A 15,054-nucleotide genomic window follows, 5' to 3' on the forward strand; every position below is an offset into this window, starting at 1 on the left:
CTTCCCTGTTGGGTGTGGATAATTCACAGAAGCTGTTCCTTACCGGGGGATCCCGATCCTCAGCTGAGACCGTGGTGATGACGGTGCCCTTGACTGCATCAGGAGCAACCATTCCCCTGTAGAGCTTCTGGCTGAACTCTGGGGAGTAATCATTCATATCCTGCAAGAAACAGAAGCCAGAGTTTGGTCCCAGAGTGTTTAATAGTTTCCTGCTCTCTGGAGACTTGCAGGGACACATTTAACACTCCTATAATTGTGAAACTCCTTTCTAGAGAAAGCAAAGAGGTGGTTTGCAAATAGGAATTTGAAAATTCCTATTCCTCTGGTATTATCTTTAACCACAGAAAGTTCTCGCTCAACACCTGACTCCAAAACCAAAAATCCAAGCTATTTCATTACTAAAAAACAGAATGGAAACTCTATAAGACTACAAGATATCATAGCCCTAAGGAGATTCACAGCTGTGAAAAACCTAGAGGAGCCTCCCCCAGACCAGAGCACCTGCTCTGGGCCCAGGATCCCATTTTAGTCCTGCCCCAGGGATGCCAAAACATTCAATATGCATTTTAGACATAATATTCAGAGTTTAGTCCTGGAGTTCCAGCAAAATTCCAGATGCATTCACAATTGTTTCTGTTGAGTCTCTCCCTCCCTCTGTAGAGACTGCCATTCCCAGGCTCTCCCATTCCATTACCCGATCACAAAATGAGGAGGGAAGGTGCTGAAGATTCACAAAAGAATGGATGTGGGAATTCTGAAGGGAATTCTTCAGGAAAACACAGCCCCACAAGAGATCAGAGCAGAGAATTCCACACCACCTGCTGCTGTGGCAGCAGCCTTGGCTCATTTTCCAAAAGGAATGAGCTGCTCTAGCTTGATGGTGTTTGTTACCTCTAATATCCAATAAATTAAGGGGAAGTAATATGTTTTTTTTCAAACAAAAGGGCATTTACACAAATTCTTCTGCCTGAGATAGGCAAGGATACATAAATTTATGTATATATTTGTATATATATATCTAAACATGTCTCAAATATTTTGCAGGTTCATCCCTTTCTCTGAAAGAAGAGAGAGAGAGTGTGGAGATTAAAAATAAACTGTGACTTTTATTCTTCCTTTTATAAAACAAGATGTCTACTAGATGACTTTTTCCAATTAAAGTTTACTCTTCTTAGAAGGTCTAGGTCTGTATATTCAAATGAGACCAGCCTGTCACTCATTTAATGTTGTGTTTTACTAACTGGGAGATGTCACTTGGTCCAGTGGAAGGTGTCCCTGCCCACAGCAGGGGGGGAAGGGGATGGGCTTTAATGTCCCTTCCAACACCAGCCTTTCCATGATTTTCTGGGAATCTGGAGGCAGAGATTGGAATCCAAAGAGTGCTTTTCCCAGAGCAGTGAAGGAGAAGGAAGAGAGGATTTAACACCCAGCTATTAAATATTTACATTTTTAACTTAGTGAGGCACAAGCATGAAAGGTCCCTTGGTGCCCCCATAAACCAAAAAACCATGAATGTCCCTGTGCACAGTGACATTCCCAAGGCTATTTTATGCTGGGAATGCTGCACTTCAGGGATTTTTCTCCTGCTCTAGGTGTGTTTGGCCTGTCCCCACCTGTCTGGGAGCACCTGGGTTAGGATCAGTGCATTACAACAAATGACTGCCTTAATGACTTTTAAATTACATATTGATTTCTCTCTTAGTGCCTCCTCTCCCCTCCTGCTTTGTTTCTCCTCTTTGCCATTCCCAGATGACAGTCTCACTGCCCATCATTTTTGTTCAGCATTTTCAGACTCCTTGCACACAGGGCAGTGTTTGTTTCCTACCAATTTTTTTCCTAAATGCCAGAGCTGTGTAAGTGTTGGGAATGAGCTGTGTCCTGCTCAGAGAAGAAGGAATGTGGGGGGAAGTGGGAAGTGGGATCATGTCAAATGTCACAGCTGAGTTAACAAGCTGGCATTAAGAAATCCCTTCATAGGTCTTAACTTTGTGAAGGTGCAAATGTGGATCCTCAAGAACACTAAAATTGAACCATCTCTCCCAAATTGTGGTTTTTCTGTGCTTCATCCTTGATCTTTGTGCAGGGGAGGAACCTGTAGTGCTTTTGTGCTGTCCCACGGGTGCAAGGAGGAACAAAACCAATAAAAAGTGGTAGATAAAGAGTATCTATGGTAGGGAGACAGCTTTGGGGGTGCTATACTTTGCCTTTTGCTCTGTTTTGTAAATAAATCAATATAAAAATAGAATAAATCTGCAGCCAGATAAGCAGTGACACAAAGGCTGCTTTGTAGTTATCTGTAAATACATGGCTGTTATTACCTTACTGTCAAAATAGGCAGCCCAGGTATTTGAAAGTGAGAAATATGGAGAATCCGTTACCCAGATTTCCCATTTCCATATTTTGGAGCATGTCTGATCATTAATAGGAGCCTGCATTTGAGTTAATGGCAGCCTGGATTTATGTGGCTGGAGAAGCGAACAGGGGAAGGTTTTAAGATTTTGCATTTGACCCCATTTGTGGGATTGTACCTCAGATTTAAAAGGTGATTTCATGACTTCTTACAGTCATTTCAGGGGAGGTTTTACAGCCCCATTCCTGAACCTGTGCTTGGGGATTGCACTCTGTCCTGCATCCACTTCTGTGCAAGGGTTAGAGGTGTTTTAAGAAGCCATCAGATGTAATCATCAATTATTAACCTGATTACAAGCAAAACATGTCTGAGGCTTTGGTCTCTGCTCAGAACAAAGCCCAGGACTTGCTCCAAATGTTTGTTGCCCAAAGTCTCTGTGCTGAAAACCTGAAAACTCAATCACTGCATGTCCAACATTAAATTACCTTTGATAGCAATGATTGGATTGAGGATCTTGGAGAGAGATAATTTACAAGGGACTGGAGGGACAAGACAAAGGGGAATGACTTCAAAATGACAAAGGGCAGGGATGGATGGGATATTGGGAATTAGGAATTGTTCCCTGGCAGGGTGGGCAGGCCCTGGCACAGGGTGCCCAGAGCAGCTGTGGCTGCCCCTGGATCCCTGGCAGTGCCCAAGGCCAGGCTGGACAGGGCTTGGAGCAGCCTGGGACAGTGGAAGGTGTTCCTGTCATGGCAGTGTGGAATGGATGGATTTTAAAGTCCCTTCCCACCCAAACATCCCAGGATTCTGGAGCCCCTCTGCTCTGAAGCCAGGCTGGGAGAGCTAGGGGTGCTCCCCTGGAGAGGAGAAGCTCCAGGGAGAGCTCAGAGCCCCTTGCAGAGCCCAAAGGGGCTCCAGGAGAGCTGGAGAGGGACTGGGGACAAGGGATAGAAGGGCAGGAGAAAGGGAATTGGTTTTAGATTGGAAAAGGTAGGATAGGGTAGGATATTTGGGTAGGATATTGGGATGGAATTGTTCCCTGGGATGGTGGGGATGCTCTGGAATGGAAATCCTAGAGAAGCTGTGGCTGCCCCTGGATCCCTGAAGTGTCCAAGGCTGGATTTTGGGGCTTGGAGCAGCCTGGGACAGTGGAAAGTGTCCCTGCCCATGGCAGGGGTGGGAATGGATTGGCTTTGAGGTCCCTTCCAACCCAAACCATTCCATGACTCTGGGATCCTGTAACTGTGGGAGCACAGGTTTCGGGGCTGGATTGGAGCAGACCACACCCATGATCTCTTCTCTGCTCCAACAAAACCAGCTCCAGGCTGTATTCCATCCTCAGCGGTGCTGCTTTATGCCTAAAATGCAGTAGTTTCTTTTTGTTTCTTTTCTGCTCATACCAAGGTTTCTACTCAATCCTATCTAAGTGAAAATCAATATTCCCTTGCCATGAAACCCATGTCTGAGCTAATAAATGCAAATCGGGCCTCTACAGCCCCTTTGCAGTCTGCTGCCTTCTATGACAAGTGCACTATATAGGAAAAAAAAAGTATTTTTAGAGCCATATTGACTCATGTTGAATGTCCAATCCCACAAAGGAAAAGGGGGAAGAGGTTTCCTTCAGAGCACAGCATGGAAATTCCCCAAACTTCCCACTCTTCCCACAACTCCTGTTCTGGATCTGCAATGTTCTGCTGTCGTTTTGTTCTGAACATCTGCCACTTCAGATGTGGTGGCTCTGGGAATGCTGCTTCCAAGTGTTTAATAGTTCCATGCTGTCTGGGGACTTGCAGGGACACATTTAATGCTGCTATAATTGTGAAACTCCTTTCTAGAGAAAGCTAGGTGGTTTGCTATCAATGAACGGGAAAATTCCTATTCCTCTGGTAAAACCTTTAACCACAGAAAGTTCTCACTCAACACCTGATTCCAAAACCAAAAATCCAAGCTATTTAATTGCTAAAAAACCAGAATGGAAACTCTATAAGGTTACAAGATATCAGAGCCCTAAAGAGCTTCACAGCTGTGAAAAACCTAGAGGAGCCTCCCCCAGACCAGAGCACCTGCTCTGGGCCCAGGATCCCATTTTAGCCCTGCTCCAGGGATGCCAAAACATTCAATATGCATTTTAGACATGATAGTCCCAAAAAATACATTTTAGAGTTCTTCAGAACACTGGATGTGAAGTGATAGAGTAGAAAAAAATGAAAATATGGGTTGTGACTTCAGAAAACAATTTGCTCAGAGTGGGGTTTATTTTTCTGCATGAAAAGCAAAGTGTTATTCAACACTAATTCCTTTATGGGAAGATTATTTTTGCCCCTTCCCTTAAATGTCTCCCATACCACGAGGCCCTGCCACAGGGTGTCCAGAGCAGCTGGGGCTGCCCCTGGATCCCTAGTAGTGTCCAAGGTCAGGATGGACGGGGCTTGGAGCAGCCTGGGACAGTAGAAGGGGCTGGAACAGGATGAGTTTTAAGGTCCTTTCCAACCCAAAGCTCTCTGGGATTCCATGAACCAGATTTCACCAGATACTGGAGTATCAAGAACTTCAATCCCTTCCCATTCTTACGTACTCTCTTGGCCTCTCATAATGAACACACCTTAATTAACACCAAGTTCAAACCCTTGTGGTGATGCTGATATGGCCAAAGAAACCCCTTGGATTTTGTCTGTGAGTGGGTGCAGAACTGCTTTACACAGGGCTTTGTCTAAAGCTGCACAGAACAGGGCCTTGCTCACATGGCATTGCTGCATCTCCTCCCCATTTAGTGCTCAGCAGGCCCCAGAGTAGCTCATCCTATAAATTAAGGGATAATATTCATTATGGAATACACGAGGCAATAAATGACTGGCAGATGATTGAACTGATCAGTTGAGATGGAAGGAAAGAAATAAATCTGTTTACCAGCACTGTAGCCCAACCTCAGGCTTGTTATTCCATTAGTGTCACCAGAAATGAGAAATATTTTGGAAGCAATCCAGCTGATTTTTTTTAACCTTCCTTTAAGTTTTATGAGGCTGCTCTGTTCTTTAAATGGGAAAAGATGTTCATTGTGTGGCTCTTTCTGCTGCCCCAGCTCCCATTGCTCTCCTTGGCTCGGGAGCCTCCACTGGCCCGGGGACAGCTCGGTGTCCCCCGGGTCCCTTCCCACAGAGCTGCTCCAGCAGGGACCCCCAGCCGGTGCTGGTGCCTGAGGCTATTCCTCCACAATCATTGATGAACAATTTAAACAATTCTGGGACCAGTATTGAGCCCTGGGGACACCTGCAGTGACAGCCACCAACCACACCCCGTGCCACTGATCATGATCCCTGTGATCAACCAGTCCTCAAGCACCTCACTGCCTCCTCTCCTCATTTTTTGGCATTGTTAGAACTGAAACTTTCTTTTTTTATTATTTATTCTTGCTGTTCTCTCACTTTGAATCCTTCACCTGAGACAGTGGTTTCATTCCACCACACAATGTCCTTGAAAAACTCCAAAGCAAACCAATCCCCAACACAGAAAGAAGAAAAAAGCACTTCTACGAACAAGAAAAGGCAAAATACTACAAAAAATAATGCTGGCAATAAGAAGAGGAGGACACAGCATAAAATATGCAGAGGCCTTACAAGGCAAATGATACAGAAATTTTCATTATTTGTGTTTAGGAATGCATTACTCACTTAAGAGCAACTGTTTATGTTAACAAACCCTATTACCACACAGTTATTTCCAAATACTAAATGCTAATAATTTGAACTGCAAGGATTTTGCTTTTTCCAGTACTGGGAATCATCTGGATTTTGAGGGGATGTGTGTGGGTACAAGAAGAAGCAAAACAAACTCATCCCTTGCAGACATCCCGTGGCTTCTTGCAGCTTCAGGGGAAACGTTAAGAAAGCAGTCAAAGGAATCTGAGAGCTTGGACAAGAGAAAAATCTTGATCTGTTTGAGGTGGTGGGAAAAAATCAGTGCCACTTAGACAATTCCTCCTTGAAATACCTGAATGGATGCAATAATTATTGTTCTATGACTCCCTGAGAGGGGTTGGAGTCAGGTGGGGATCAGGTTCTTCCAGAAAACGATGACAGCACAGAAGGAAACAACTTCAGGCTGTGCCAGGGGAGGTTCAGGTTGGATATTTGGGAAGATTTCTTCACCCAAAGGGTGGCCAGGTATTGCAAGGGGCTGCTCAGGGCAGAGGGGGCTGCAATCCCTGGAAGTGCTCAGAAGTAGTGTGGATGTGGCACTTGAGGACACAGTTTGGTGGTGCGGGGTTAATGGTTTCACTCGGTGATCTCAGGGGTCATTTCCAGTGAAATGATTCTATGAATTCATTGATTCACCTTTGGCTTTCTCTGCCAAAGGAACCCTAGGACATCCTCACAATGCAAGGAGCCTTTTGGCTGCAGCAGAGGCCAGTAAGTTGCTCCATCCCGATGTGAGGGTACAGATGAAGTTACTCCTCCTGCAATGAAAGCCCCGCTCTGCAATCTGTGCCTCGACCTAGCTCAGGGCAGGTTAATACAAACTATTTGTAACTTGTCATGCCAAGGGCTGAGAGTCCAAAGAACAGCCCAGTGTGCATCCCCCTCCTGCAGCCCCAGGGAGCAGGGGGCTCTGGGTGTGCTCATTCAGCTGGATATCACCCAAATGATGGACGACACCATCAGGCATCCATAGCTGCTTAACACAATTCCATTACCCAGGAAAAATTACAGTGCTTGCAGTGAAGAGCTGGGCTGGGAGAAATGACAAATGTGAGTGGAGCAGTGGGAGCCCCAGAGGGCTGGAGAACTCAGTAATAACACAAATAAAGTCCTGAGGGTTGGAGGGGCTGGATCGGTGATGGTGACATGAGCTTGGCCCCAGCACTGCTTCCATCTAGTTCAATTTTGTGTTCTTATGTTGGGGGCTGTGGGCATCTGCACTTGCTATAGTTCCTATTTGGGCTCTCAAACCCTGTATCAAAGTAATTACTCAAAGCCCAGCCCCTAAATAAAGGGAAAGCTCAGGAACTACTCAGAGGAAACACATCCAGTTCTACAGCAGGAGCAGAAGATGCTGAGTGGGAGGGAAAGGGTGGCCTGTTCTTGTTCTCACTTGGTTTCAAGGCTCTGCACCCTGCTCCTGCTGCTCTGACTCTTGATCAGCCTTCTGAGGTGTCTTGAGGATCCTTCCCATCTCAAACAGGGACTGCACAAGGTTCTACCTTCACTCTCCACCCTCTCCCCTCACCCCTGTGAATTTTGCATCTGGAAAGTTCATCTTTAAGTTCCAATTAGACCATCCAGACACCTCTTGTGACCAATGTTCAAAATATCTGCCAGCTGACATAAAACCTGCTGATGACATCTGCCCAACACATTGAGATATTAAATCTGTTTTTTTTCCACAAGTCCTCCTCCATTCTCTCAAGTGCCACTCAAAATTCCCCTGTCCTACCTCTCACTCCAGGCTGGAAGCTAAGCAACATCTTTATCTCAGCATTTTAATTATATTTGATTGTGTCCCCTGATCTGTTGCAAAACTCAGCCTGTTACTGAGTATGAAAACACTCACCTTAAACTGGATTTATTTTCTTTCTCATTTAAAGTATGCCCTGCTTGTCCTCCCTCCCAGACCCTATTCTGCCCCCAGGCAAACACCTTTTGCTCCAAAGTTGTTACTTCTGGCTCCAGCCTGGTATTCCAGCCTCTCCAAAGCTTCATCATGCTCCCATTTTGTTGCTCATGTGTGGAAAGAGTTTCCAGGAGATCAAGAACTGATTCTTTTTTATCCTATTAATCCCTCCTTAAATTCCCTATTCCCTCCTTTGAATGTGCACAAGTTGGTACACTGAGGCCACTGAGCTGAACTGCAGTTTTCCCTGACATTAATTAATACAATCAACAACACAATCAAACAGACAACAGCTTTTCTCTGAACACAATCCTACCTGAAAACCTTTAAAAAACACCAACAAACCCACCCAAACCAACCCAAGCTATTCTTTCAAAAATTCAATGTGCTGGGAAAAGGTTTCTTTTAGGAAAAAAACTGAAGTTTGAGCAACTTGTTCTGTAAAAGTCCAACAGAAGCAGCTCTGGGAATGATGAAAAGCTCATTCCTCTCAATGACGTGGAATGTGCTGGGGAAAAGCAAAGATTAGTCAGGAACAGGTGACCTGCATCTCACACTGAGACATTTTGCAAACAGAGAGGCATCATAGAAGCCTTCTGGCATTGTCACCAGAGCTAATAATGGGAGACATTTACTGTCCTAAAAGAATTGTGAGCTCAGTAGAGACTGACAAACAGAATTACTCAAAACCAAGTGGCAATTCAAGCACCTGCAGAAACAGAAGAGGCTGAACCCCTATGACTGCCAAATGCTTTTCACAGACACATTTAAACTGAACATTTGTGAGCCGTGCTTTTGGTCCTGCTACAATTTTTGCTCTTTCACTAAAATCTGAGCAATTAAAGTCTCTCCTCTCCCACAGATCACAAAAATTCAATCAACTGCTCAAAAGGACAGAATGACTGACAGAAATGCACCTTTGGGAATGCCAGGGGTAGGATTAAGGCATCTGAGCTCTCCTCTCCTCTTGGACACAGGTAAATGAGGATGGGAAAGTGTTTTAGTCCCAGCTAAAACACTCTCCATTTGTGGATGATTCCCAAACAGACACCAGCACCCCTGGGGAGGCCCCTGAAACCCTGAGGTGAGGCTGTAACTCACTGCAGTTCATGGTGCAAGATACTAAATCAGGCTGTTCCTTTGCAGAGCTGGATTTTCCAGCAGCAGAACCTGGAATCCAGGATGTGCTGTGCCACATCAGCACTCAGTACACCCCAGTGGGTCTTAAAATCACGATTTGTGGGCTGAAAAGTGATTGTGTCACTTTTGCAAACAATTCCACAAGGGGTTTATTCTAGCCTTTTAGAGAGTCTAAAGGAAAAAATGTCTGTATTTGTGTCAGGTGTTCTTTGATTTCATAAATCCAGGATTTAACTATGTAATTTCACACGGGGAAAACAATTACAGCTGTTATAAAGTGTGTGTTTAGCTGAAAAGAATAAGAGTCATGCAAGTGAGGTGCAGGAGAGCAGAGAGTCCTGGTGTTTCCTAAGGACACCTGCATGGTGGTGGAATATTCTGGCACATTTCTGGCTGAGGAGTGACTTGACTCCGTTACCTTGACTCTGACGGTGACAGTGGCCAGCCCAGGAGGCATCGTGCCCTTGCTGTCAAAGGCTTCCACGAGGAAGGTGAAGGTTGCCTCTGTGTCAGAGAAGGATTCATAATCCAAAGATTTCCGGAGCGACAGCTCTCCCGTGTGCCTGTTCAGGGCAAAATGCTGCCGGGCTTCCTCCGTGCGGATCCGATAGTTCACATCTGCACCCAGGTCCACGTCCTTGGCCTGCAGGGAGCAAGCAGAGGGGCATCAAACAAAATGCATCCTCACAAAATAGCCCTCTGAGATTTAAAGGGCAATCTGTGGTGGACGTCTTGAGTTTGGTTGTGTTGTTGTAATTGTATTCCATGTGCACAGACACAAGGAATGAAGAATTCACTGAAGGTTCAAGCTGTGGGAAATGAGGACAGTGGTTCTGGGAAAATGGCAGTGGAAACTGAAACTGGTCTTTGTTCTGTTCCCTGACCACCTGCTATTGGCCACTGACAGGATCACAGAATCCCAGAAGGGTTTGGGTTGGAAGGGACCTTAAAACCAGACAGTGCCACTCCCTGCCATGGGCAGGGACACCTTCCACCATCCCAGGCTGCTCCAAGCCCTGTCCAACCTGGCCTTGGGCACTGCCAGGGATCCAGGGGCAGCCACAGCTGCTCTGGACACCCTGTGCCTGCCCCTCACCACCGTCCCAATGAACTATTCCTTCCTAACATCTGATTTATATCTCTCTTTTAGTTTAAAACTCTTCCCCGTGGCCTATCGCTGTCTACCTGTTGTACACAGTGGCAATGTAGGTTTTGCTGTTTCATTTGTTTGTTTTCATTAATTGCTATAATTTCTTAAATAACCTTATCTTTAAAGGGTTTTTTTGGTACCTGGCTAGAGGCCAAGCATTTTTCAGAATCACAAAATCCCAGAAGGGTGTGGATTGAAAGGGACATCAAAGCCCATCCAGTGCCATGGGCAGGGCCACTTCCCACTATCCAAGGTTACTTTGAGCCTCATCCAAACTGGCCTTGGACATTTCCAAGGATCCAGGGACAGCCAGAGCTTCTCTGGGCAAAAAACCTTACCCTCATGCTCCAGTTCACAATCTTTTATTTCAGATGTCAGTATTGGACATGAAATAAGTACACAAGTGCTTGGTAAGTTTAAAGGTCAATAAAGAGAGCATTTTATTTGAGCAACTGGTATTTTTAGAATTTCAGAGGTGACCGTGGATTTGAGGATGGAATTACCACCTCTCCAGCCACACTGGTCAAACCAACAGCCCATCAATTCTCTCCTCTCACAAAGAAGAATGCAAAACAATTATTATTTACATGAACAGTGCGTGAGAACTCTAGTAGAAATATGTAAACAGATCAGAAGGCTGAAGAAGTTTTATGAGAACTTTAAGACTTTCAGAAGAACTATAAAAGATAACGTAACACTTTTAAAAATCAAGGCAACATCCAGTGTCACTTCCAACATGCACCACCTTCACCCATCCATGCCTCATTACCTCCAGCTGCAGGAAGACAGTTCCTGGTGGGAGATTCTCTGGCACACAGACAGTGTAGGAGGTGTTGGTGAACACGGGGCTGTTGTCATCAATATCCAGCACCTTGATGGCCAAGGTGAGCGTGGAGCGCCGGGGGTCCACAGCTCCGTCGGTCGCCTCCACGATGAGCTCGTAATAATCCCTCACCTCCCGGTTCAGTTTCACTGCCGTGTAAATGCTGCCATTGGAGGTGATCCTGAAGAGGTTGTTGAAGTTGGCCAGACTGTAATGGACCTGCCCATTAACCCCAGCATCTGCATCTGTAGCCTGCAGAGACAGACGGAAAATCATGGATTAATGCACAAATTGCAAACCCCCGAGGGAGGTGCCCGCAGGACAGAAACCAGGTGAGGCAGGGAAGAATTCTGCCAAACCTGTGGTGTCTGGGGCAGCCTGCCTCTGTCTGAGCTTTGACTGAAGATAAAACATCCCACAGAAACAAATGGCTCCATTCCCAGTCACAGAAGCCAGGCTAAGTGGATCCCAGCTGGATTTCTTCAGGAGAAAAGGTACATTTAGCTGCTCAGCCTTGGAAACCTTTGACAGGACAAGAGGAAACAGCCTCAAGCTGGGCCAGGGGAGGCTCAGCTGGGACAGCAGCAGGAATTTCTCCATGGAAAAGCTGCTCAGGCCTTGGCAGGGCTGCCCAGGGAGCTTTGGAGTGCCCATCCCTGGAGGCATCCAAGGCAGGGCTGGAAGTGGCACTCGGTGCTCTGGGCTGGGATCAGACACAGGCTGGACTCAATCCTTAAAAGTTTTTCCAATCTAAATGATTCTGGGATTCTATCTTATGATTCTCTGAACTTCAACAGAGGATGAATTTGATGCTTGTGAAACCAAGCACTCAGATAATTGTAATGCTGAAGGGTATTCAGGATTGGGTGGTGTCTAAGAGGAATTTTTATTTAACACTCATGTAGTGTTTCATTGCTGCCCAAATCCTTATGGAATATGAATTTAGATGAAGGATGGATGCAGACAGACAGAAGAAACAGATGAATTAGAAAGTTTCTTTTCACTTAACACATTTGTCATGCTCAGTGTTATTTTCATCACTGCTCTCTGAAGAACTACTTAAATTTCTGTTTTGTTCATCCTGTTCTTCAAACCCAAACATTATCACATTTCATCCTTATTCTTCTTTGCTCACAACAGGCTGATGATTGCCACAGAAAACTATCTTGATTTCTTTAGTTGATATCTTTGTCCTCACACACTGAACCAAGCCTCAGATTTCAGTGTCAGCCAAATAATTCATGTTATCACCTAATTATAGGGATGGACAAAATTAATAGGTTTTTATAGAGTTCTCAGATTGAAATGCTGACCTGTTATTTTGCCTCCTCTTAATTAAATTAGGCCATGATGAACAAGGTTACTGAAATTAAACAAAGGGCACTCTGCCCTACTCTATGCTCATTTATTTGCCTTTATGAATGACATCTGGGAAGATCATAAGAGATTTGCATGTTTTGTTTTCACAACAGTTGCTGGGAATGCTTAATTCTGGTGATGGTGTTCATTGTAAGGCTTGGTAATGAAACCATTTATCTTGCTAGAAATCAATTAAAAGTTAATTAAAATTGCTAATAAGGAAAACAATCACTGTGTTTCTTTCCTGCATCATGCCATGTGCTAAGGAGGGCTTGATACAACTTCATTCTGACTAGTCCATGGGTATATGGCATCCTTCTAATCCACAACTGTCAGCTGGATTTGCTTAATTTCCAATCAATTCAATTTCCTCTGTAGAAATAACAGATCTAAAAAAACCCCCAAACAAACAACCCAAAAAGCCCCAAGGGAATCTCCAAAAGTAATCTGAAATACGCCTTTAATTGGAAACCATGACAAAAAATTCTCATGAGACAACAGTTTTGCATCAGGTTAGTTTGGAAACATGTTTTAGAATAGATAAATTTCTTGTTTAGGAAAGGAAATGAAAATTACTTTAAATATATGGCAGACTTTGCAACTGGGCTCCTAAAAACATGATTATGAATGTTGTGAACTCATTTGTGCACATCCTTAGGCAGAAACACCTTTATCATGTTCAGTTTTGATTTGAACACCTTTGCAGGATGGATTGGATTCACAGAACCCTAGGATCTGAGGCTGGCAAATCCCTGCCAGCCCATGGAGTCCCAGCTGTGCCCAGTGCCCACCGTGTCCCCAGCCCAGAGCCTTGAGTGCCACCTCCAGCCCTTCCTGGGACACCTCCAGGGATGGCCACCCCAAAGCTCCCTGGGCAGCCCTGCCAAGGCCTGAGCAGCCTTTCCATGGAGAAATTCCTGCTGCTGTCCCAGCTGAGCCTCCCCTGGCCCAGCTTGAGGCCGTTTCCCCTTGTCCTGTCCCTGTTCCCTGGCAGCAGAGCCCGACCCCCCCTGGCTGTCCCCTCCTGGCAGGAGCTGTGCAGAGCCACAAGGTCCCCCCTGAGCCTCCTTTGCTCCAGGCTGAGCCCCTTCCCAGCTCCCTCAGCCGCTCCTGGGGCTCCAGCCCCTTCCCCAGCTCCCTTCCCTGCCCTGGACACACTCCAGCCCCTCCAGGGCCCAGACTGGACACAGCCCTGGGGTCCCTCAGCAGGGCCAGCCCGGGGCACAGACCCTGCCCTGGCCTGTGGCCACCCCATGGCTGGCACAGCCCGGGGCCATTGGCCTCGTGCCCCCCTGGGCACCCCTGGGCTCCTGCCCAGCCCTGGCACAGCCCCCAGGGCCTTTCCCGACGGGCCCTTTCCAGCCCCTCTGCCCAGCCTGGAGCTGCAGGGCCGGGGCTGAGCCCAGGGCAGGACCCGGCACTGGCTGAAGCTCAGCCCATGGACCCAGCCTGCCCTGATCCCTCTGCAGAGCTGCTGCCCTCCAGCACAGCCACACTCCCACCTGGCCTGGGGCTCTGCTGGAGACCACCCTAGGTCAGGGGTGGCTCCGTGTGGTGGAAAAGTCTCTCCTCCAAGCCGAGCTTCCAAAGAAGGGCTCAGCAGTCTCTGTTGTTCGGTCTCAAGGCAGTTTATTGCAAGTTATCTAAAATATTTTCTCCTTGGGCTGCTGTGGTTTGCTCACAGCTCAGGCAGAGGCACACACACACCCTGACATCCTCTCTGACCCCGACTGCTTCTTCTCTCCCTGCCCAGGGCTGCTGCTCTCTTTTATATGGTACATTACGTGTGACATGGTTACAGTTTTCCCCCAATGCCTATTACCTATATTAAATGGTGCTTTTCTATCTTTTATATAGTACATTACGTGTTACATGGTTACAGTTTTTCCCAATGCCTATTACCTATATTAAATGGTGCTTTTCTGCTCTAAACCAATCTGTGAGTGCCAACATCACCAAGAACATGGAGGTAAGGAAGAAGAAAGAGGGAAGACAGGGCAGGCCCAAATCCCTCCATCTTAAAACCTCTGACCCCCATGTACAGGACTCAAAAATTCTTCCCTCTACTTTGTAACAACTTCTACTATAATATTTAAACTTTTGTGACTTCTTCTTGCAAGGTTGGTAGTAATTCCATGGCTCAAACCCAAAATCACAGCTGTTTCCAGCTGCCTGCCAGGGTTACAAATGCTTCTGACCTGGACCCAGAACATCCAAAAATGTCTGAGGGACATGTTAAGTTCCAACAGGGCTCTTCGCAAACTGACTGAGGGTGCACTTGATCCTCTCATCCAGATTCTTGATAAAAATATTAAACAGGTCTTTCCACAAAGAGTAGCAAGCAAAGCATCATTATTAAATCTAATTATCTAATTGGGATTATACCACCATAACACTGGTGAAGAATTAACATTTTTATCACTGTAAACTTGAAAAGAGATAATGTTCTCTTTATGGATAAGAAAGAAAAATAGTTTAATCTGTTTCCTAACAGAATCCTGTCTCAAGGGTGCACAACTGTTCGCACATGGAAATAATTTCCCAGAGCCTCTCAGAGCCTGTGGGAAGCAGCTCCTTGGACAAGGACTTGCTCTTGGTGTGGACAGTCATCATGTTGCACCA

At 45.9% G+C, this 15,054-nt stretch overlaps 1 protein-coding gene across 1 annotated transcript in view; it reads right to left on the reverse strand.

Annotated features, from left to right (window-relative positions):
• The window catches only part of PCDH15 (protocadherin related 15), a 633,545-nt gene that overhangs the window by 85,470 nt on the left and 533,021 nt on the right, over nucleotides 1–15,054 (reverse strand). Inside the window, exons 22-24 of the mRNA XM_077784512.1 lie at nucleotides 11,020–11,325; nucleotides 9,519–9,743; nucleotides 44–160 (exon numbers count right to left, since the gene is read on the reverse strand). Coding sequence (XP_077640638.1) covers nucleotides 44–160; nucleotides 9,519–9,743; nucleotides 11,020–11,325 — 648 coding nt within the window. The remainder of the gene's footprint in view (nucleotides 1–43; nucleotides 161–9,518; nucleotides 9,744–11,019; nucleotides 11,326–15,054) is intronic.

The sequence above is a fragment of the Lonchura striata genome, chromosome 7 (assembly GCF_046129695.1).
Source record: "Lonchura striata isolate bLonStr1 chromosome 7, bLonStr1.mat, whole genome shotgun sequence".
In the NCBI taxonomy this organism is placed as follows: domain Eukaryota; kingdom Metazoa; phylum Chordata; class Aves; order Passeriformes; family Estrildidae; genus Lonchura; species Lonchura striata.